Source organism: Arvicola amphibius, chromosome 6 (assembly GCF_903992535.2).
Source record: "Arvicola amphibius chromosome 6, mArvAmp1.2, whole genome shotgun sequence".
Classification (NCBI taxonomy): Eukaryota; Metazoa; Chordata; class Mammalia; order Rodentia; family Cricetidae; genus Arvicola; species Arvicola amphibius.
In genome coordinates, this window is record NC_052052.2 from 154032317 (window position 1) to 154056515 (window position 24199).

General features: G+C 47.1%; 1 protein-coding gene across 3 annotated transcripts in view; it reads right to left on the bottom strand.

Annotated features, from left to right (window-relative positions):
• The window catches only part of Spock1 (SPARC (osteonectin), cwcv and kazal like domains proteoglycan 1), a 454175-nt gene extending 430395 nt beyond the window's left edge, over nucleotides 1-23780 (bottom strand). For all 3 annotated transcript variants that reach the window (XM_038334014.1, XM_038334016.1, XM_038334015.1), the window contains exon 1: nucleotides 23592-23780. In XM_038334014.1, coding sequence (XP_038189942.1) covers nucleotides 23592-23780 — 189 coding nt within the window. The remainder of the gene's footprint in view (nucleotides 1-23591) is intronic.
• Nucleotides 23781-24199: the final 419 nt, after the last annotated feature.

A 24199-nucleotide genomic window follows, 5' to 3' on the forward strand; every position in this document is an offset into this window, starting at 1 on the left:
GCCTGCAGGCGGGGAAAATAACAGGGCAGCATGATTTAGTTGAGTAGATTGGGCAGGAGAGAGAGGGAGCAGCTGACAAGGGTGAGCAGCAGTGAGACAGGATGACATTCCTCAAGTGAGAGGCTCAAGGCGTCCGCAGGACAGGTCTCCAAGGGCCACGATGACCGAGGACACAGCAGCGAGGACCACTTGGAAGGGTAGGTCTGTGGCCCTAATCTCCCAGAGGTGAGGTCCAGGTGGTAGGAGGACCTGGCCATGCTGTTTGTCCTGGGATGCACCCCTTGCCACCTCATCCAGATTTAAAAACAGAAAAAAGGTGTTCTGCTAGGGAACAGTAGGCCTAGGCTGGAAAAAAAAATGTGTGTGTGTGTGTGTGTGTGTGTGTGTGTGTGTGTGAGAGAGAGAGAGAGAGAGAGAGAGAGAGAGAGAGATAAAATAAGGAAAGCTGGGTCAACAACCCAGTGCACACTCACATTTCAGTAAGCACCCTTTTTCTACCATCGGGGGAACCATCAGTAAGAACTCTCAGTCAGAAGCACCAGCAAGGGAGAGACAGCCAACAGATGCTGAGAAAAGAGGACCACTTGCTCTGTAGGAGTGACCCCTACGGGAGTCAGCGTGGAGCTTCCTCCCAGACACCCCGCTCCTGGGCCTCTGGGTCAGGACACCCACACCCTCAGTTATTGCTGCCCTTTTCATAGCAATCAAGTCTGGGAGTTAAGCCGAGGAGTTCATCAGCTCTTAAATGATTATGTGTAAAAAGGAAAGAGCCAGCCTCAGAGAGAGGTGTGTGCATCTGTGTGTACATGTGTTTTGAGTGTATGTGTGTGCATGCATGTATGAGTGTATGTATGTGTGTGTGGTGTGTGTGTGTGTGTGTGTGATGTGGTCTCTCTGTGATATGTGTATGTGTCTGTGGTATGTATGTGAATATATTGTGGTGTGTGTGTGGTCTGTGTGTATGTGTGTCTGTGGTATGTATGTGTGTGTATGTGTGGTGTGTATGTATGTATGTATGTATGTGTGGTGTGTGTGTGTGTGCACATGTGTTTGTGTGTGTATGTCTGTATGCATGTATGTGTACGTGTGTGAATATGTGTGTGGTGTGTATGTATGTGTTTGATTGTGTATTATGTGTGTGGTGTGTGTTTATATGTGTATGTGTGGCGTGTGTGAGAGAGAAAGGGAGCTGGGTGGAACAGGGGAAAAGAGAAGCAGTGTGAGGGGGGCTTCAGAGGCAATGGGATGAAAGCAGAAGAGCAGACTAATTGGAGAAGGAAAGGACAACAAGAGGCGGAGGCCTGGGGAGGGCAGTGCAGGGAGAACTAAGAAGCAGGGTACATTTATAACAGCACTAACTACAGGAGAAGGCGCTGTGAATTAGAGGGAGAGGGAGAGGGGGAGGGAAGGAGGGAGGGGCAAGAGGACTTGGAGGGAGCATCTGGTGGAAATGATGCAAACACAATACTCATGTATGGAATTCTTTAAAAATAAAAATAAATTTAGTAAAAGTGAAAAAGAGAAAGTATAATATCGAACAAACATGAAAAGGCCCTAATGAACCCATTACTTCTTATGCTGACTCTAAAAATACCAAGCTGGCAAACAAACAAAACGCAGTTGGCTCTGGGGCTTAGCGGAAACCGGGACTATACTGTTCGCGACTGGGTGGGTGCTAACCAGGCAAGCCGCGGGAGGGGCTAGAATTGGATGTGACTAACACATATGCCTTTGAACCAAACAAGAACCTCAATTCCTAGCAGCGCGTGAGTAAATGAGGTTTCCATGAGATCGTTCATTGCGATAGTCTAACAGCCAATCAAAAGAAATGAACAAATACAGCCTCTACCATTAGTCGGCCATGAGGAAAGGTAAGCATAGCTAAGTAATGACGTGCTAGATAGCTTCTTTTCAAAAAGGAAAATGTGAATTAAGCACCAATATAAAAAGTGGGCAAAATTCTTAAGCTTTTCATATAAAAAGACATGCAAGATATTTGAGGAGATGCCCTACTTCACTGTTGGGGCTGGAGAGACGCTCAGAGGTCAAGAGTACTTGCTATTCTTGCAAGGGATCCAGGTTTGATTCCCAGCATGATACAATGGCTCACAACCATCTCTACCTCCAGTTCCAGGGGATCCAACACTCTTCTGGCTTCAGTGGGCACTGCACACAAGATACTCATAAATACATGCAGGCAAAACAAAACAGGAAAATAAAAACAAAATTTAATCATTTTTTTGTAAAACTCTACACGGCCACACCACTTTTTGTCTATGGTGTTTGAAAACACTCATGAGCTTCACCCCCCCCCATGGGTGAGGCTGTGGGGAGGAAACACTCATGAGCTTCACCCCCCCATGGGTGAGGCTGTGGGGAGGCAAGCACCCTCCTTGTGGCTGGTTGGAGTGCAGCATGGTTCAGAAGCCCCACGGAGGGTGGATGTGAGCTCACAAAACTGCCCTTCGAAGAGCCTCCTCTTAAACTGTGCTTTGGCCACAGGAAACAAGTGTACAAAGTTTTTCTCTCCTCCATGTCCCAGCTGTCCCACGACCTACAACCTTTATATTGTGTTTCCTGCTACAGACAAATACAGCCACGTTTATGCTGCCTCTTTGTTCTCGGCTGTATATGGTCAGTCACCTGTTGCTTCATGATGGAAGTCTTTGAGAAATGGGTTTTTCTTCAGGTGTCCAGATATCATTGTGTGACAGAAACTAAGAAGCTTAGGATGTTACCAGGTGACATAACCTCCAGTGTCCCACATATTCTCCCTCGCTGATCTAAACATTACACGACGTGTGTGTGTGTGTGTGCGTGTGTGTGTGTGTGTGTGAATGTGGGTGCATAAGTATGTTTTATGTATGTGAGTGTCTCATTTGTAATTCGGTATCCAGTGTCCACTGAGGCCTTTCCCCCTCTTTGGGTGACTGTGTAGACCTAAGTGTTTTATCCAGTCACTCGCTCCTGTAGATGAACATTAGGTGGCTTTACCATTTCTGGCATCCAGAGTTAATGCAACAGAGTGTTCCAGATGACCTAAGAAATCAAAGGTGCCTAAGCAGTCATCTGCATGTAGTCTTTTTGACCCTGTAAACGTTTAAGATATCACTTTTAAATAGCAATAAACTAAGCTGAATACAAGCAGCAATAAATCTTAGTGTAACTTAAGATGCTAATAGAATTGTTTGGGTTAGGAAACCAGCTTGCGCAAGTACTTTGGAACACCCTGCACTATTATGCTAGACAGTACGCAATGTCTGAACAGAAGGGCCTGCTATGTCATCTGAAGCTTCAGTGGGTTTCTTTTAAAAGTCCTAGTATATAATTCCTAGGCCCCTTTTATGCTATAGACTAAAACATGTGACTATGATTATTGATGTTATTGAGAATCAAGGTTCTTACTCTGGGTAAAACAGAAATTTGTGTAATCTATTGGAACAGCGTTAGAGTTACATTAAAACTGCCAGTGCGAGTTGGTGATTTCTGCAATTTTGTGCACTTAATGCACCAGAATACTGATGGGTCCCAGCAGTAGTGAGAACACCCGGTACCCATACCAGAATACTGATGGGTCCCAGCAGTAGTGAGAACACCCGGTACCCATACCAGAATACTGATGGGTCCCAGCAGTAGTGAGAACACCCGGTACCCATACCAGAATACTGATGGGTCCCAGCAGTAGTGAGAACACCTGGTACCCATACCAGAATACTGACGGGTCCCAGCATTAGTGAGAACACCCAGTATCCATGCCAGGGTACTGATGGGCCCCAGCAGTAGTGAGTATGCCCATGCCAGCCTTACAGACATCAGCTCTCATTAGAAGTACTCACAACTTTCTGGATAAAGGTCTGATTCCTGGCCTGAAAGAATGAAGGATAAACCAAGAGGAATTTCTTAAGCAAAGAAACAGGAATGTCCAAATGAACATAAACACAAGCTTTAGAGGCCTCCCAAGTCAAACAGAGGACAACCATAACACCAGGAGACAGCAGTAATAATAATCACACAATGGATGCTAACACTGAGGTCACAAATGAAGTCCATGTGTTTTCAGTGTCCAAAAGAGCAGAGGCAAGGCTCTTGTTTCCTTTAAGGATGTTACTTGTTTAGATGTAGGAAGGACAGTAGGACTGGGCATCATCACTTACAGCTCCCAGTGGAGCCTCTGATAAGGGCAAGACCACCAAAGGATGCTAAAATCATTGGTGGGAGGTTGTTGAAACACAGGACAATCACATGGCCTCAGAATCTTGTCCCAAAGATTTATCACATACATACAAAGGAGCTAACACATGTCCACAACGAGAGATGTAGCAGACACTGCATTAATCCTGTGATCAAATTGCAGGCCCAGCAGTAAAACCAACTGGCACTGGGGCCCTTGTGAGATATGGTGGGATGACCAAACACAGAAGTATGATCTTGCCAAATGTCTACCAGACCTAACTGTGAAGAAGCAATCAGATACAGGGACTAGGTGGCATCCAATGGGACAGTGGGTCTCAGGGCTCCAAAAATTTCTATGTTCCAAAAGATGCCTCCCTCTCAAAAGAAGTTAACGTGTGTCTGCCTCTTCTGGACATGAGAACCAGAGTCAACGTTTAATATCAAACCAGCTCCTGAAGTGAGAAGCAGCTCTCACAACCCTGTGGGAAAATAGAAAATTTAATGTGGGCTGAATACCATTATTGTATTGTATTCCTGCTCAGTTTCTTGGATCTGTTAACTATTGAAAATGTAAGATTCTTAGGAAATAGGTCAACCCAGAGTATTTTTAAACACAAAGGACAAAAGTTTCTATGTTTTGTTATTTTAAGAGCTTTTTCAGTATGTCTGATATAAAAATTAAGATATAAACAATATTCATAGGATCCTAACTTGTGTCAGGGTCAAAAGACAAATGGCTATCATCTGTGGTGAATATTTGCATGCCAAAGCACATGGTGGTCTCCAGGATCTCTCAGCATTGTAAGCACCTGTTACAGAGTCCATGCTGGCATCCTGGCTCTCCTGAGGTCATGTCAACCTCCCCTCTACCCTACATGCGCGGGGCTTCCCTCCCCTAACTTCTCATTCCCATATAACGCTGCCATTTCATCCATGTGCTCTCTTGGTCCTCTGTCTTCCTCTCTCGCCTTCCCCACCTTGCTCCTCTCATGGCCAGCTCCAGTCTGGTACTTTCTCCCTCTGTTCTGGACTTTTGCAGATGCCTCTGGCTATATTCTCCCTCACATCTACAATAAAAACCTTCCTGTCAGCCAGGCAGTGGTGGCACATGCCTTTAATCCCAGCACTCAGGAGGCAGAGGCAGGCGGATCTCTGTGAGTCCGAGGCCAGCCTGGTCTACAAGAGCTAATTCCAGGACAGGCTCCAAAGCTACAGAGAAACCAAATCAAGCAAAACAAAACGCCTTCCCCTCAACTATACCTTCAAACGATAGTGTCCTCAGTTTATACATCCGGTGCCAAAACCCTCCTGACCCTGACACCTTGGTCTAAAATGTTAGAAGCAGTCAGATAATTATATGATTTTATTTTACTGTACAAGTATAATCTACAGAAGTATATATAAATATGATAATAAAATTGGCTGTCTGTGCTAGGTAACAAAGAGGATAAAAGAACAAGAGAGGGCAGATTAGAGGCAAGAGCAAACATTTCATTTATTACTAATTTATTATAATTATTAGTAGTAGTTGTAGTATGCCATGCTGACGCAGCATGTACATGGAGGCCAGAGGATAGCCCCTAGGCCAGAGGATGGATAACCCCTAGTACTGAGCTCTCTCTCCTCTGTGGGACCCAGGGACCAGGCTCAAATTCCCAGACTTGTGCAGCAAGCACTTCTGCCTCCTCTGCATCTCACTGGACCGAGAACAAACACACTTTATGTGTTTAAAACAAAAGTACTGTGACCTACACAAAGACACTGATTTGAAAACACCAGGGGAAACTGTTTTTATAATAAAGAAAAGCAAAGGCCTAAGAAGTGAAAGATTTAAGTCCATAAAAGAATTTAGGATCCTCAGGGAGAGACCGTGGAGGTTTCTGGAGGTATTGATGACATCCTTGGGAAGGTCAACATGTTTCTGTGGACTGGGGTGTAGCTCTGCAAAAGAACACTTACCCAGGCTGTAAGGGGCCCTGGGACCAGCCCTCAGCATATATCCAAAGGCCTCCAGTCCTGTGAGAGGACTGGGACCAGCCCTCAGCATACATCCAAAGGCCTCCAGTCTTGTGTATTTTTATTTCACAACAATTTCCTAAAATCATTTTTCTGAAAATGTTTCCTAAGTAAATAATTCTAAAGACGCCCATGAATTAATCCCCAAACATGTCCATCACAGTAAGATAATATGGAAAATAACACAAATGTTTAATCAGAACTTCTCTCAAAAAAAAAAAACATTTTAAAATACACGATTGGGCTCTCCCCCAAAGGACTACCTAGAAAGGTGTTTCTGTAGCTTCTTAACTGGGAGGGGCATATACAGCACACCATGTCATTGCAAAGCATGTATGTGTACGTATAAAGACATACAGCAACACAGCTCTCTGGGAGGGATTGAGGACAGATGTTTTTCTCGTTCTTCAGTTTATTTCTTTTATTTTCTGTTTTTTTATAGGTAGTGAATCTATTTTTACAAGTTGTGAGGGAAAAGAAATGTGCAGAAAGCTCTGGAGGCCGTGTGTGTGTGTGTGTGTGTGTCTGTGTGTGTGTGTGTGTGTGTGTCTGTGTGTGTGTGTGTGTGTGTGTGGTGTGTGTAGAGAGAGAGAGAGAGAGAGAGAGAGAGAGAGAGAGAGAGAGAGAGAGAGAGAGATCCGGACATCCATTGCACCAATGTCTCAAGGTCAGGAAGACTGTGAAGACCCTGCTGAGCTGGGAATCACCACCTCTGCTTTCAGGTCTGTGACACTGCCTGGTGTGGCTCCCTGGGAAGAAGGGAGGAGGAGCAGATGCCGCTAGGAGGTCAAAACAAACCTGTCAACTGCCAACAACCTCTAAAAGCACTTCGGCAAGGGAGCAGGACCATGACAACACTGTCCCTGACTACTCCCTAGGGAAGGATTACATCTGAAGGAGAGACAGCCTACTTTCAACAGAGTGACAGCCCCCCATTAAACATCACCTGTCACCTCAGACAGCACAGGGCACTATAGACCACTGCTAAAAGCTGCCAGAGGATGCCCACTTCAGTGTACCCTTGGGACTCTGGGAAGAGGGGCGTACACCATGGAGGAGGGAGTCCAACTCCTGCCAAGCACGATGATATTTACCTCATCCTCAGGGACAGAGGACTGGAGTGACATCGGAGTTGAAGCTTCCCTCCTTCACATTAGCTCTTCTGCCTGGGCAACCCTCTTAAGCACTTCAGGGCTTCCACCTGCTCTCCTAGGAGAGCCACGGAGCTGAATGTGTCAAGTGCCTGGGACACAGATTCAGGGGAGGGTGTGCACAGGTGGTAAGCAGAACAAACAGCATCCGGGCTCTATAAATGCTCATAGTTACAGAGAATTTCTATGCTGCCAAACAGAAGGTCAGGACCCTTATTTCATCAGTAAACAGGGGGATTTTTACCTGCCCCTCTCCCACATTGTCATGATAACCAAAGCTCAACACCAAACTTCTACAGGTTCCACAGCAGGAAGGGAACACTGGGTGACAAGGTAAAGCATGACTCTTAGCTAGAGACTTCCTCAACTGAAGATGCCTCTCTGCTCCCCACTCTGCATGCGTGGGGGTTACCAGAGGAGAGAATGACAGCTGCCAGCATTTGGGGACATGTGAGACTGGCCAGGTTCCCCCGAGAAGTGCATTAGCCCTCGGTTTCCACCATCAGGAGTCATTATAAAGAAACCACTTTAATAAAGAACAAAAGACATTGACAGCTGAGAACAATTGAGTTCTCAATGAAGATGCTTTCTCAGCCGGTAAGACTGCTTTTCTGTGCTGTCACTAACCAAACAGAAAAAGGAGTATTTGGGAGGACCAGCTAAATCTAGAGAAAGAACGGCCTGAGGGAAGCCTGTGCCCCCACCCTTTAGTAGAGACAGAAGAGAATTTAGGAGACAAAGGAACAAGTCCCAGCCTGAAGTCAATAGGGCAGGAGAATACCTAAGAATCCTATAGAAAGTGGGCCCTCTGGGGCCAGGACAGACTACGCTGATAATACTAAGTGGCAAAGATTGAGGGAAGAAAAAGAGTATCTTGCCATAGAAGCTCATTGAGGGCCAAAAAACAATAAGGAGGAGAGCCTCAAGCTTTTGAGATACGCGGCTCTGGGTTGGAAGTCGGGCTTCTCTGGCCCTTCTTGAAAATAAGAGCAGAGACTGAAACTCTTTCTGAATTTCTTTGGCTGCTGGACAGCACATCCGTGAACGGGGCATTAGGCACACACGGCCTTAGCTGAGTTGAGTTCTGAGCTTGTCTGGGTGTAGATGCTTCTGCAGACACCTCCGCTCAGCACCCTTCCCCTTGCCCTCTCCCTTCCAAAAGGCGCTGTAGGAGTCAGAGCAGACACCTTCTCCGGGCAGGTTTCCTAGCTTCTCCCCTGGGACTGGATGATCTTCTCTAGACAACTCCCATCACCTGGCGCTTCCTCCCTTTGTCTGTTTTGTTGAATAGTGTCAGCACCTGAGAAACAAGGGTTAGGCCAGAACTTCACGCTCTCCAGCATGCCACAATGCCTGACAAGAAAACTTCAGTAATTATGATCACTGTGTCTCTCAAGATCAAATTTTTACTTCAGCCAAGTGATGGGAGGAGTTTACCCGAGCTAAATGATGGAAGAAACGGTTGTGAGCAAGGACCCTCTTGTTGGACGTAAGGCATGTTGCCAAGCTGGATGGTAAAACAGGGATTGAGGGGGTTGCTAGCCTGTCCATTTGAAAACTGTCAGCTCTCTGGGGGAATGAAAGTGTTTTAGTCTGCATTCCCTAACTCTTTGAGGAAAAAAAATTGAAGAGCCCTCTGGTTCACAGAGAAGACGTTTCCTATAACCCGAAGGAAAGCACGGAACATCTTGTAAAACTCCCAGCAGCTCTTTATCTCAACAAAAAATAGTAAGAACCATATGACCTTTATTACCGTGGATTGTCTACAGTAGCTTATCACATCCTCAAGGATATGAAACAAAGTATGTTTATTCAATTAATCCTGACTTTAATTTTAGAGAAGCCAAACATTGCGTCTTAGAGCGTGAGCCCCAGAGAGCAAGGACTTTGTTGTCTCACCTCCCAGGTCTAGGAAACTAGCTGCACACTGAAACTTAAGTGAACAAAAGAGAAGGTGGCTGGGCAAAGGTCCCTGCTCTCAACTTCCCTGTCTGTAGCTATAACTCGCTTTTAAAATCATTAGCTGAGAGACTACTGGCAGTCAATGGTTGATAGGGGAGTGTGGTGGTTTGAACATGGCCCCCATAGACTATGTGTGTAAATGTCGGGCTCATTGGAAGTGGCACTGTTAGGAGGTGTGGTCTTGTAGGAGTGGGTGTGGCCTTGTTGGAGGAAGGGCTTTGTCACTGTGGGGCAGATTTTGAGGTCTCATATGCTCAAGCCTAATATGGTATATCATCTCCTTCTGCTGCTTGCAGATCAAGGGGTAGGACTCTCAGCTCCTTCTCCAGCACCATGTCTGCCTGCACAGCACCGTGTCCTGTCATGAAGATAATGGCCTAAACCTCTGAAACTGTAAGCCACCCCAATTAAACGTTTTCCTTTGTAAGAGTCACCATGGTTGTGGAGTCTCTTCACAGCAATCGAAACCAAGATAGGGAGGGAGAGTTCTCTCCAGGGGGGTGAATCCTGGCAGGTTTCCCACGCCTCAGGGGTGGCACACCCTACACCCATGTGCACAATGCAGTACTCACTGGAAAGAGATAAGATGCAGGGAACGTGAAGTAGGAAGAAGGTGTGGTGGGAGGGGCTGGAGGAGTCAGAGCACATGAGTCGGGTGCAGATGTGACCCAAGTGCATTGTATACACGTATCAAATTCTCAAATAAGTTCATGTTTACCTATCATAAGATGAATGACTACCTCTAGGCCATCATTTTAACAACCTTGACCTGAGCGTCAGTTCTCTTTGGGGGTGGCAGACTTCCTGCACAGCACCTTCTCAGGAGGCATCATTGATCATTGATGATCATTAGTCCCTGCCCGTCCACCTCGGGAACTCAAACATGTGACCAGACGTGCCAAATGTCTTTGAGGACACAGTCTCCTGTAGCTGCGAATCAAGCCTACAAAATGTTCCCATGCCACTGACCAGACCCATAGAGGAGGCTTTGTGCTTACAGCTCATTGTCAATGCCGATGGCATCAAGGGTGCTCTTCCCCTTGCCTGCTCTGCAGTGGGTACGCCCAGGGGCCTGGTGAGAGCAGTGGGTAGGAAGGAAAGGCAGGCAACGAAAGGCAGGCAGATATCGCAGACACAAATCAAGACTGAGCTGGGGCCCAGGCCTCGTCTGTATTCTATAGGAGAAGCCGCGGTGCCGCCGTGGTGAAGATAGGCTTGGTTTTTAATGATCTCCTCTCACCCCTCCTCCACCACAAGGGCATTAAAGCCGCTATATGATGTGCCAGCAGCTAGGGATCCATCAGCCACAATCGCACTTAAAACCCGGCTCGGAGCATCTGCTCCCAATTACAAGTGAGGCTGGGGTTCATTAATACTGCCACAATGAGTTCAGTGGCATCCTCAGAGAATTGGCTCTGCAGACATTCCCAAAGCCAGGTGCTCATATGAGAACGGAGAAGGTGTTCTCCCCCAGACTTGGAGCGAGCGGCTCTTTCTCAAAGGCTGACTCCCTGGCAGAATCCAGAGGAATGGAGAATCAGGCCTCCCAGCAGGCTAGAGAGCATGACCTTCCCTGAGCAGAGCCACCACTTGCATGTCTTGGTAGGCATGCCAGGTTCCCATCGTTTACGGAACACTACCGCCAGGCGTAGGGAAGGATCATGGGTTCTGAGGGTTCCCGTTCAACACAGGCACATGTATGAGTACACCAGGTATTTCTACTTCTTGAAACATATGAAAACAAATCCATTTTAGATGTGGGATAATTCATATGCTCCAAAATAAGGAAAAACAAAAATGATGACTTGACTCTCATCAGAACCCTGGCTTTATTTATCATGGAATGAATATACTCACAGGAATGATCAACAAATTAAAATGATGTTTTTGAAGTTCAATACCACATTTTAAGACTACGCTGTGCTGTTAAGTGAATGAGAGAATGTGTGTGTGTGTTAAATCATAGAAATGGCTTACAAATCACAAAAATCCTTGGCATTAAAAAGTCTAACTGGTTTGATAAGGTTCGGCAAGTACCCATATAAGGGAAGGAGAGAACAAACTCCTGCAAGGTGTCCTCGGACCTCTAGAAATCTGCCTTTGTGAGCGTGTCTATCCCCACAAATAACTATTTTTTAAGTGTTAAAGTCATACTGGATGCAAAGAAATGCCACCCAAAGAGTTAATGTCACCTTCACATTGGACAAAAGTGAGTTATTTACTTTTTTTTCTGTACCATCTAACTTTTCTTTAAAATGATCTATTCCTTTAAGTTGGGGAAAGAACACTATAAAGTCAAAAGAATAGCAGAATCCTCCACTTATAGAGTAAACACATCTTTTCTATATTCCCCTTACCCTACATTTTATCTATGACTTTAACTGCTTTCACTCATAAGCTCGGCTCTTCCTCTCCCTCCCCTCCTCTCTCTCTCTCACACACAAACACCAAACACACACACACACACACACACACACACACCACACCAAACACACCACACACACCACACCACACACACACACACACACACACACACACACGTGTGCTCCACAATGCTAGGCGAGTGCTTGAGAAACAATAGATTTGCAGCACAGTTCTTACTTAGATCTGCGGGTTGATTATAGGTTTACTTCTGGTTTTTATTTTTAATTGCATGTGTTGCTACCATGGAATTCTCATTCAGTAGTAGCAAAAGAAATTGGCCTAACAACTGTGGGAAATGGTCCAACCACTTCTCTTAAAGCTGAATGCTCACTTGTCTGTTGGGACCACTAGATCCCACACTAGGTGTGTTCCTGGGAACCTAGGCTCGCCCACGGATGTGCTCATGACAGTGTTCATATGTAATAAAACCAGATGACCTCCCAAGTGACCCTTGATAACAAGTCTGGCACATCTGGGGTATTCATAGCACGATGAAAAGGAAAAGATGTCACCTGTTCAAACCACATAGCCAGTTCGGTGAATGAAGAACAGACAACAGAGTGAATCCTCTGAGACCCATTTGCGAAAACATAAAAGCAGGCAAAAGTCACATGCTGTTAGACATCAAGAGAGTTCTTACTAGGAGAGAGACAGGCAGTGATCCCAAGGTCCACGGGATGAACTTCTCAACGCTCCCAACATTGTCTCTCAGTTCACAACTGTGTGACTGTGCTTGCTTCGGGTCACCTATAATCTGTGTGTGCCTCACTTCTACGGAACATGCCCACCCCACTAATGTAGGTCTGTGGTTATATCTCTACGCACTACGAGCCTCTGCCGAGAGTCTTCACAAGGCTAATATCACCACACCTAAGCGCCTGTGGACACCTCAGGTTGGGTCTCTTTTAAAACATCCATCTCAACACACAGACTAGCAGACACACTTGAACGTGCATGCATGGGTGCACGTGCACACGCACATGTGCGCACACACATACCATAGTGGCAGTGTTTAGGTCCCCAGAGTCAGTCAAAACAGTAGCAGTTGTCCGCCTATCTCAATACAAACCTAGGTGAGCTAAATTGACAACAGACACACACATGAACACTGAATCAACTGTCCCCTAGAGACATGGCCCAGAGTCACAAGAAGCAGAGGGTGTCAGAGAGCCCAGTGTGTTGGGCTCTGATGGTCCACTTGTGGGCATGTTCTTTGCAGAATGACTTCATGCAGGGTTCTCCAACCACTTCCGCTTGTCTCAGGCAGGAGCCATGTTTGTCTCCAGGCTGTATCTAAGCACAGCCTGGTGTTGTGGCATGTTTGTACACTGTGTGAAGATGGATTGCTGTGATTGGTGTAATAAAAAGCTGAACAGCCAATAGCCAGGCAGGAGGTATAGGCAGGACTTCCAGGCCGAGAGAGAACTCTGGGACAAAAAGATGGAGTCACCAGCCAGATGCAGAGGAAGCAGGACACACAGGAAGAGAAGTAACAGCCATGAGCCATATGGCAGGATGTAGATTAATAGAACTGGATTAGTTTAAGTTATAAGAACTAGTCAATTAAGCCATCAGCCAAACTTTCATAATTAATAAGAAGTCTCCTTGTCATTATTCGGAAACTGGCTGACGGGACAGAGGAAGACTCATTACAGCTTGGTCAGTTAGTCTCTGAGTAAGGACCACAGAGAAAAACTAACCAACCTATTAAATCAGTATATATCAGGACCTGGTTTCTGGGAAGCAAAAACATGGGTCTCATGACCATAGCAACAAACAAAGAAAATATCCAAAACTACATGCAAGGGGCTGGAGAGGTGGCTCAGCAGTTAGAACACACACTGCTATTGGAGGACAAGTTCTTAATACCCACAAGGTGCTTAGCTTGCCAACTGCCTGTATGTCCAGCGGCGGTGGACGTGATGCCCTCTTTTGGCCTCTGCAGGCACTGCATGCATGTGGTACACATACCTACATGCAGGCAAACACACACATAAAACACAAATAAGTAAATCTTTCTGCAAAGTATGTACCAAGGTTCTTCTTCTGTGGAGCTATTTAAACCAGCAGCCCTGGAATAGAAAACTTCACAAGTTCCCAGATACCAACCACTCTGCAGTTTTATTTTTCCCCGGGGGTGGCATGTCTACTCTTACTCACTGGAAGGCACACAGGACTCATTCAGGAAGATGGAAGATGGTACAGACCAGGCCCTGGGTTACTGCAAGGCTGGCTGGTTATAAAGAAAGCAATGTTGTGTCCTGTTTAAAGTGCCAGGAACTAACCATGGAGACCCTCAAAAGTCCCAAGAGACTCAGCATGCCCACTGAGCATTGAAAGATCTGGAAAAACCCAAACACCCCAGAATAATGGCACAATGGGGAATCCCTCCTCCCTGGAAAGCCACACACCTCTTCAATGGATGTTTCTCCCTCTTGGCCATAGGTTTACCAAGTTTAGGCACCGTGGAGTTACCATTGATTACAGAAAACTCACCCAGCAGAGTAAAATGAAGCTCGAGAGCTGGGTGAGAGGTCAACAGAATCGCTTCAGAACCCAGAATCCGGTCTGCTCCTGCTGCTGGTTATGAATTCCCTAAGCTTAGATGAGTTTTATTTGATGGCCCATGATCTTTCCAGAATAATCTGGCCAACCAAAATGGTTTAGTATACCAAAGAGAAGGCAGCAAGCAGGTCCCTGAGCCTGACCCGCATTTCTTTTCTATGCCTCCAACTGGCATGCCGGTTTGTATCTGAGGGGACATTCCCAAAGAAATCAACTTTATCTCATCTGCCATTCCTTGTCTTCTCTATGACCTTATCATTTCTTCTGCCTCAATGCCTATTCACTATCGACTCAAGCCAATGTCAGACTCAGTTTCCTTCCTTCATCTGTGCATAAATCATAGCCACTCTGATTAAAGATGCAAAATCAGAGTCTTATGGCCTCTGTCCTCTGAAGACAGGACAATTTGTTGAGATCTTCCCCGGTACTCTGTGACGGAGAAAGTCCCCGTCATGAGTACTGTGCTCATGAGTTCAAACATCCCTACACCAACCAAAGTCAAACGCTGTTCCAGGCCACAGATTAGCGATGACTGTTGTTCAAACGGAGGCAGATAAGTGCAGTGGAAATGAGATCTTTCCTTCCCCTGATGTCAGTGGTAGCCCCGCTGGTATAAGGTGAAAATATCACTCTTTGCTTAATAACGTGGTGCTAGTTATTTGGGATGAATGTCAATTCTCCAGGATTTCCCTGTAATGCTGCTTGGGAACCACCTACACCCAAATTACCTAGACGGTGCAACAAATGTACGTTCCTGGATGCCACTGCTACATGGTGGGCCACAGTGGTCTGGACTAGCAGGCTCAGATCTGCATCTGAAGCAAGCCCCACCAGCGACTTTGCAACGCTGTAAGGCCAGGGTGTGTTGGCCCTGCACAGCTCTCTAGACCCTGTTCTTTTAGCCTCCTCCGTAGCTGGTCATTGCTTACTTGGCCTGGCCTTCCTTTGGATTGGGGTGGAAGCATCCTGCATACGTGGAAGGACAGAATTGTACGGCTGAAATGGAAAGTACAGACCTCCCCCCACTATGTCTCATTTCTAAGTGTTTTATCTGGGCTGAGATTACCCAGGACAGCTCCAGGAGGCTCTGCTCCTGGCCCCGAATACAAGCATTGCTCAACTCTACTTAAAAACCCACTTATCCAACAGTAACCCTGCTGGAAATAGAGCTGATAAGCTTAAAATTATTATAAATAGTTGTGTTATATCCCTTTCCTCATCCCATTGCACTAAAGAGCAATTCTTTTATACAATAGTGGATTTTTAACTTTTTTATTATATATATATATATGTATATATATGCACATATATATACATACATATATATATATATATATATATATATATATATATATATATATATATGTTGAGTGCCTACATCCATGTGCATGATGTCTGGCCACAAAGGCCAGAAGGTGGCATCAGGTCCCCTGTAACTGGAGTTACAGCAGGTTTTAGCTCTCTTGGTGTGGGTGCTAGAAACTGAACCCAGGTCCTCAGCAAGTACTCTCACCATGAGCCAACTCTCCAGTCCCAAATAGTTTATTTTCCAAGCATCAGACGAGTGTCCTGAGGAGCACAGAGAAACTGTAAGAAAAGTGACCCAATCAAGTTAATTTTTATGTCATTGTTCCTCCCCTTTAAGAAGCCATTACTCTCATGCCTGCCATGAGGACACAGAGAAGACCATACCCAAGGCTGTAAAGTGCATTCCCGTGCATAGCACGGCAGTGTGGTAACTGTATACAGTTGTCTCTCCCTACCCTAAACCGACCTCTGAGTGCAGAAAGCTTTTCGTCCAGGACCTCAAAGTCCACCCCCCACTTGTTTTCAGCAATGGAAGGGGATGGGAAGGAGAGGAGGGCGCATCTCATGAACTTCCGTCTTGTTTCAAAATTACCAGCTTCACAAAGCACCCCATTTCTAAACAACAGAGGGCCATCTGCATACCCCACTTTCTGTAATTGACTCCTTGGTTCCAAAAATAGTATAATAAACTGAAGATTTGTAAACACATGGGCAAGAGTTCACTACTTGAGAGAATCCTGGATAAACACGCATGATGAAAACACCTAAGGGCCTTCCGACATCTCGGCCCTGAGCCCTGCCCATGCCACTGCCTGGCATGGAACACAGCTGCCTCCTCTCTTCCCCAGCTCACTCCAGCCATCTTCTGGCTCAGCTTCTATACCTTCCACAGGAATGGAGGCTGCCCCCTAGTCAGAGCTCTCCAGAACTCCTCCTCCCCATCCAGGCTCCAGACATGGATGTCTCTGCCTCCTAGCTGCGCCTAGATCTGTCTCACACAGTAGACCAAAGCCCTAGGACAGTATAGACGATGCCTGTCTCCTGTTCCCAGCACCCAAAAAAGATCTGATGTGACTGGCATTTGAGGTACATTTCCATACCAACAAAACACCCTTTTCTGGATCAACTATTTGTTGCTGCTTGGGGTTTCCTAAGCGCTAAGCAGTCTGCTCTAGCTGCCATGAACTATATATAAGCCTCTGACTGCCTTTAATGAGGAACTAACAAGCTGGTTATTGGAGAGAATAGCAACAGTATGGCTGCCCTATTCCAATTCGCCTGCCTGTTGGTTCTAAAGCCTGGAGCCAGAGTGAGCTGTCACTGGGTCCTATGGGTGCGGCCCTGACCCTGGGGAGTGATGCTGGTTTCACTCAGAACTGAGACCAAACAGCAGGCTCCTAATGGACAGGGTATGAAGAAAGTCATGGTAGCACACGGTCTGTCTCAGGACCCATTGCTCGCTCTACCCTTACGACTAGCCCAGGAACATCCTAAAACACAAAATGATCCTGGATATGAGTTTAATGTGAGTAGTGACGTCAGTGACTGATTCCTTGGGTTCAAAGACGTCCAGAGGAGCGCTTCAGGACTCTTGGCACAACTGAGCTCAAAACACCCCACTGACATTTCATGGCGAGGGCTGCCAGTTTTGAGCTGGGGATGAGGGCACCTGTGAGAGACGATGGGGTGATTGCCTCTGCCAGGAGCTGTGAGGGGCAAGAAACAGAGAGTTGGCGCATGAAACCCCACACCACCTTTCAGACTGGCATGAAACAAAGACAGACTCAAGGACAGACAGACTGAAGGACAGTGAGTCATATTGCCTGTCTGTTTCAGCCAGCTTGTACTAGTTTTCAGTCACTTGCATGACAGAGGCCTCACTAATAAAACACGACCAGTCTACTTTAGAGAAAGAGAGAGCGAGAGAGAGAGAGCGAGAGAGAGAGAAAGAGAGGAGCCATTAGCTCAGAGAACAGATAGCTTGAGGCTGCTATAACTGTGGAACATTTGGGGAGGGTGCTGAAGCAGTGGGGTACACAGGTACCTATTGAGAGACTCAGGGTACAGCTCATCTTTTCTCTCCATCCGCCACTGCCAAGGAGAGATGGACAGGTTCCTTTCTTCGGAGTGGTCACGTCCACAGGAGGATGGAACCCTGTGCAACCTCAGCTTTCTTCAGAGGTTTGCCAAACTCTATCCTGGACAGAGACTTACTTGGTTAACAGTACATTAAAAAACGGTAAATCCTATTTTAAAAAAATGGTATCTTAGATTAGAAAACACTCTGGAAATGTACCTGCAACCTTGGCAAACTATTTAATCTCTTACAGGAAATGTCTTAATTATCTATTGTGGGGAAATAAGGCCACACGTTAGCATCCAAGTGACTTGCCATCTGACATACGGCACAGGGACACCACACAGTAAGAAGGGAGCTGGCACTGGAGAGATTCTCAGCAGTCAAGAGCACGTACTGCGCTCAGAGGACCTGGGTTTGGCCTGCATCTCTGACTCCAGTTCCAGAGGCCCCGCCCACTTCTGGCCTCCTAGCCTCCTGCAGGCAGGCAGGACACACAAACCCATCCAAGTGTATACACATACATAGTTTTTAAAAATGTAAACTTGGACTTTCTGAAAGTCTCTGAGTTTAGATATAGAATGTGATTGGTTTGAAATATGTCACATTGAGCAAATAAATATGATCTTTATAAAATATCTAATTTCTAGTTTTCCTCTGTCTCCTCAAGCAAAATAACAGTTGAGCTAACGGTTAAGTCTTATCCTTTGGGGACTCTCACAGATCCGACGCTCTATTTGGAGCAGCTTCTTGGCTTGGGAAATAGCTTTGCTAGCATGTCCCAAGGTGCCTGGACTCCCAGAAATACCTTCCAGTCCTGTCCTGTGTAGCAGGGCTGCGAAGATCAGCGAGAGGTGGGAAACTCAGTTCACAAGGTTAGAAGAGACAAGAAGTTCTACCTCATATGCAAAGAAAGACCTAGCCTCTCTTTTCCAAGGACAGACCAAAAGGAAGGCCAGAGAAGACAGGATGTGCTTAGGCCTGTCCACCTTTGAGCTATTCCAGGGAAGTGATTATATCTACCAGTGGTCCTGGAGTTTAGGGGATTTAAGGCAGTGGGTTCATTAAAGGAGTTAGGGCCATGACTCACTGACAGCTCCTTGAGCCTGTTTAATCAAAAATGACTTTCTGCTACACTCCACCACAAATCAACCTGTGTGGTCACAAATGAATGGCCCATCTGCTAAGCCACACCACCTCTGGTCACCAACACGACCAACAAAGTCAACCCCTGTGCTAGCTGGAAGCCCCAGTGGTCCTTGAAACTCATTGTAAGTGAGATGTCACCATCAGACGGTCACTGCCCCCCATTTCTGCCTAAGAGACTGTCACATCCCACGGAGTGTGGTCCATACGCTCTCATTAGAATTATAAACCCTGGTCACTCTGTAGTAAGATAAATGCCAGCAAAAGCAACACTTCTGACACCCTGGGCTTAGCAGAGGTAATTATCCTGGAGTTAAATGTCAAGGCTGGTTTCGTGTGTGCAGAAGAAAGGAAATGTCATGTTTAGTGTAAGCAACAATATTATTTTAATCAAATCAGAAGCTCATTATTAGAAGATAAAGCCTGACACGACCCCGCCAATAAGCTGTGTCTACCTGGCTTCCCACTGCTCAAGTTCCTGGCTGAGTACCCTCAGACATGAAGTACGGGGAGACTTGCACCATGGTATGGATGGAGCTACGGACAGGGCACACACCTGAGAGCCACTCAGCCCTCTTGGTTGCGAGATCCAGGTCCCTCCACACCCTGGTATCTCTGGAAGCCTGGCGAAGAAGCTCGGCTCTCAATAAACAGGCATGGATAGTAGTAATTTTTTCATTGGATTGCTATATTAAATAATGCACAGGAAGTGCCTTGAACAATGCCCGACACACCGAATGCTCCTTAAGTGTTTGCTATTATCTATTTATGCAATGCCAAATTTTTTCCTTACAGCCAGTGGGCATTATCTCCATGAGAAAAAAAAGACTTACTAGTTTTTAAAGAATGTAGAATAAGAAAGAACTGTGAAGAGCCCAAGCTAGCGGCACGCCAGAGGTTGTAGGAGAGAAAGAATTACATTAAACCTGCGCGCTTTTATAGGTCAGAGCCTCATACGCACGAAGCAGTCAAACATTTACAAGGATGAATGAAATGTAGGATTGAATAGAAGGAACTTGGACAAAGCCAAATCAGATTTGTGGCCATTCTGATGTCTCAAACTCAAGCCGTGGGGAAGCAGGACCAGGGCAGCTGGAGATGGGAAAGGGCTGTGCGGCTCAAGACAAATGCTTGCCTTCTGCACTTCCTCCTCCTGTTGGTGTTGTTTATCAGACTTGCCCCATTCCCCATCCACCAAGCCCACTATGTTTGCTTTTAATCCTTCAAGACAAACTTGTGCTGCTGAAACACCCTTGACTATGCCATCCTCAGCTAGAGAAGCTGACTTCCCAGGGACTACACTAACGGTCTCCCCTTCTCCCAGCAGCTAGAGAGAAGCTGACTTCCCAGGGACTACACTAACGGTCTCCCCTTCTCCCAGCAGCTAACAATAGCCCCTAACTCCGAGGCTTGGAGTGGGGCTGTGTGCCTGGTTACTCTCTGCATGCTGAGGTCTGGTCTGATTTGGGCATGCTCAGGTTTTGGACATGTCGTCACAACCACTGTGAGCTCACATGTGCAGGGGCCTTGCTCACAGCTTCCTTCTTGATGCTGTCTTTGTTCAAAAGCCTAGGTCTCACTGAGTTCAAGACCAGCCTGGTCTACAAAAGGAGTTGCAGGGACAGCCATGACTGTTACACAGAGAAGCCCTGTCTCAAAAAAGGGGGGGGGGGAATAACAGCCAAGAATCTAAGGTTTTTGTCAACCTGGAGTGAGACCTAGTTCACTGAAAGTGAACAGGCTGACCAAGCCATTGCCACTCTAGCTAGGCTTTCTATATTATCTCCAGAGTGGCCTGTTTCTAGAGAAAGCGACCTTTTTCTCCCTGGCGTCTGAGGGTCCAGGCTTTTCCACATAAATGACCCAACTAAAGATACTTAGACTTGCCCCCAAAGGACATTGAGTTCATGCCACTTAAAGAGGTTAATGGCATTCAATTATTCCTGAGTCACTGTGGGGGTCAGACGACTCCAAACGAAGCATAGAAAATGCTTGATGACTGATGATGTTGGCCAATATTTTAACATCACGGGATGTTTTTAACGGCTTGCTGAACCAAATTGTCGTTCTTACAAATGGCACACTGCTAAAAGCACTAGCTTAGCACCAAACTCTGCTCCGGGGGCCTTCTTCTTCCACGCTTAAGCCTTGGACTTTTCTTCCAAACAACCATCAAGGCAGTGTCCCTAGTCACTCTGAGGACTGTCTAGTCCTTCTGTTTAAGGGATGAACCACCTGTCCTCGGAAAGGTGCCTCACCCAAATGTTATCAGAGAGGCTTCATCCAGTAACTGATGGAGACAGATGCTAATCCACGGTCAAACATTAGGCAGAGCTTGGGGAATCCTGCAGAACAGAGGGAAGGAGGGTTGTAGGAGCCAGAGGGATCAAGGACATCACAAGAAAAACCATGGAATCAACTAACTTGGGTTCATAGGGGATCACAGAGTCTGGACCAACAACCAGAGAGCCTGCAGAGGACCAACGTAGGCCCTCCACATAATGTCGACAGTTGTGTAGCTTGGTCTGCTTGTGGGATTCCTAACAGTGGGAGCAGAGGCACTTAAGCTGGCTTTTGGGAACCTATTCCTCATACTGGGTTGCCTTGTCCAACATTAATACAAAGGAAGGTGCTTAGTCCTACAGCAACTTGATATGCCATGCTTTGTTGATATCAGGAGGAGGCCTGCCCCTTTCTGAACAGAAACAGAGGAGAAGATGGGGGACAGAGGGGGTGGGAGAGGGAATGGGAGGAAAGGAGCAAAGGAAAAATGTGGTCAGGATGTAAAATAAATATATAATTCAATTAGTAAAAACAAAACAAAAAGCCTGGATGCTGTAGTTCAGCAAGTAACCTGGGTTTCACCGTCAGTCATGGTTGGAGGCGGGGAAGAATTTAACCTACTTTCTAAAAGTCAGGACCATCCAAAAAAAGAAAAAGAAAAGAAAGAAGGAAGAAGGAAGGAAGGAAGGAAAGAAGGAGGAAGGAAGGAAAGAAGACATTCATTTTCTTAAAATGCGAAGCTAAATGGGAATCAGGACTTTAGTATTCATGACAAAGTGAGGATACAGACCCACACACACCCCAAAGACCCAGCAGGCATAAGTATCTCCACTGCACCCACTCCCTGTTCCAAGGTACCCACCCAGTAACGGTGGCCCATCCTCTAAACCAAGCCCAATTTGCCCAGGTCTCTGAGAGTCCATCACGTGCCTGGCTCCTCAACTCTAGCCAAATGTAATAATTAAAAACAAAAACAAACTACGTCTATACTTCCCCCATGCTGCACTCCAACCTGGTTAGGAATGGAAGAAGTATGACGGTCTGGTCATCAAAACCATCAAGGGGCCAGAGGTGGCTAAGAGAACTTAGTGAGAGAGAGCCGTAAGCTGCCTGGTGAGGTTCAGCAGGAGGCAGATCTGCTGCGAACAGCCCCAAATAACCAGGGATACTCCGTGTATGTTTGAAAAACTCTTCCCAGAAGCTGCCCACCATCCACTCCAGAGAGGAGAGGGGGCTGAGAGAGCATATAAGCAAGTCCCCCACTCAAGGCTAAAGCTGCTTCTGCCTCTCTGGGAGGGAGCCCTGGAGTGGCTGCCATTTAGGGAGCACAGGCAAACAGGAGCCATTCAGGTCCTCAGAGACCTGCTCCCTGCAAGGCTGGAGATACTGCGAATGGGCTCTGAGAACCCAGCGGAGACAAGTGTGCAGCCAACTCTCTCCACCTCCACCTCTGTATTAAGCCATGCCCTGTGTGAGAACAAGGGGTTTGGTGGTATGGGTCCTCATATACTGCAATTTTTAAATGCCCTAACAGCTAAACAGCTAATATATATATATATATATATATATATATATATATATATATATATATATATATATATCAGCAAAGCATTTGAAGATAAAAGCTTTACTCATTATATGTCTTGGACATTCTTGCAATATTGAAAGTATCTTGGGGACAGGGATTCCTAACGTCCCCAGGAAAAGCTTGACCCCTGCCACCCAACAGTCTCTGAAGAAGCTGTGAACTGTTTCTGCTGGGGGGGGGGGGGGTGGGAGCTGTCTGCTGGAATGACTGTACCAGGCACTTCTTGCCCCATCTTCTAGGGGCACAGAGGTCCGTGGGAGCCAGGACTGGGGCGGAAGCAAACAAGAGAGGTGCCCCCCCCCCCATGCCCAAGTCTCCCCTCCATACCCCAGCACTCTCGTCTGAAAAGGGACAGATTCCCTGGGCTGCCTGCTCCTTTTTCCCCTCCACTAAAGTCCGGAAGACTCCAAACCACTGCACTGTTCCCTAACATCTCAAGCTCATTGCCATGAGAGCCCCCCAAAACCTCCCCCTCATGCCTGCCACATCTGGCTCCCTAATAAATGAGCTACACTCATCCAGTGGGGATTATTTTCTGGCACACCCGAAAGACGTCCAAATCAAGGCCGCTCCTGGGAGCTTCTCTCTGGGGCTCGGTAAAGTCAGTCTGCCATCGGGAGCTCTCAGACACATCGGGAGCCCCTCTCCCCACGCTGCTTAAGGTTCGCGCCCTGTTTCCTTGCAGACCGCTGCATCAATCCTACAAGTGTACACACCGGGACCACAGGTAGCACGCAAGAGCATCCAGCCTTCCAAGTTCTCTTTAAAGTTCCTCTCAAGCTAGACCTATGGACTGTGGACCTCCGTGGGAGGTTTGAATCTACCACCCCCTACCCCCTCACCAGCCTCCTAGCTACCCCTATTTTCCACTCCCGGGGCGGGTGGCAGCCGTACTCACGTCTCGGAAACGGTTCCAGTACTTATCACGGTCATACTGGGAGACGGTGCTCAGCCACTGGTCATTGTCTAGGAAATTGGCGTTGTTGAGGGCCGCGCCGCCTGCGAGAGCGTCCAGGTGCCGGCTGTCCACTTGGAGGAAGAAGCACCACGCCGCGGCGGCCGCGGCGAGCACCGCGATCGCTGGCATCTGGGGGCAGGGAACACGGGCGTGAGTCGGCGACAACAGGACGACCTCGAGCCCCTCGCTCCCACCGGGGTAGTCCGGGCGCCTGGGGAGCGCACCAACTGCAACGCCTGGGATCAGGGTGGCCCCTCGCACACCTGGGACGGAGGCTGTACCTGGAGAGCCCTCATGAATAGAGACAGCTACAAACGCAGAGGCCGAGTCACGGATTCGGATTCGGGGCTGCTGTCAAACTATCGAGGACCCTCTCACCTGCGTCAGTACCCCTCCCCAAACCCCGGAGGCTCAATGTGCCAGCCGCACTCCCACAGACGGGGCCCACAGCTGTGAGGCAGGGATAGGGATAACGGGGCTCTGAGCATTATCCCAGGTTTTGGTAGATGGGGGCTTTGAGGGTGCCCTCAAGCCGGGCCTCTCATTCC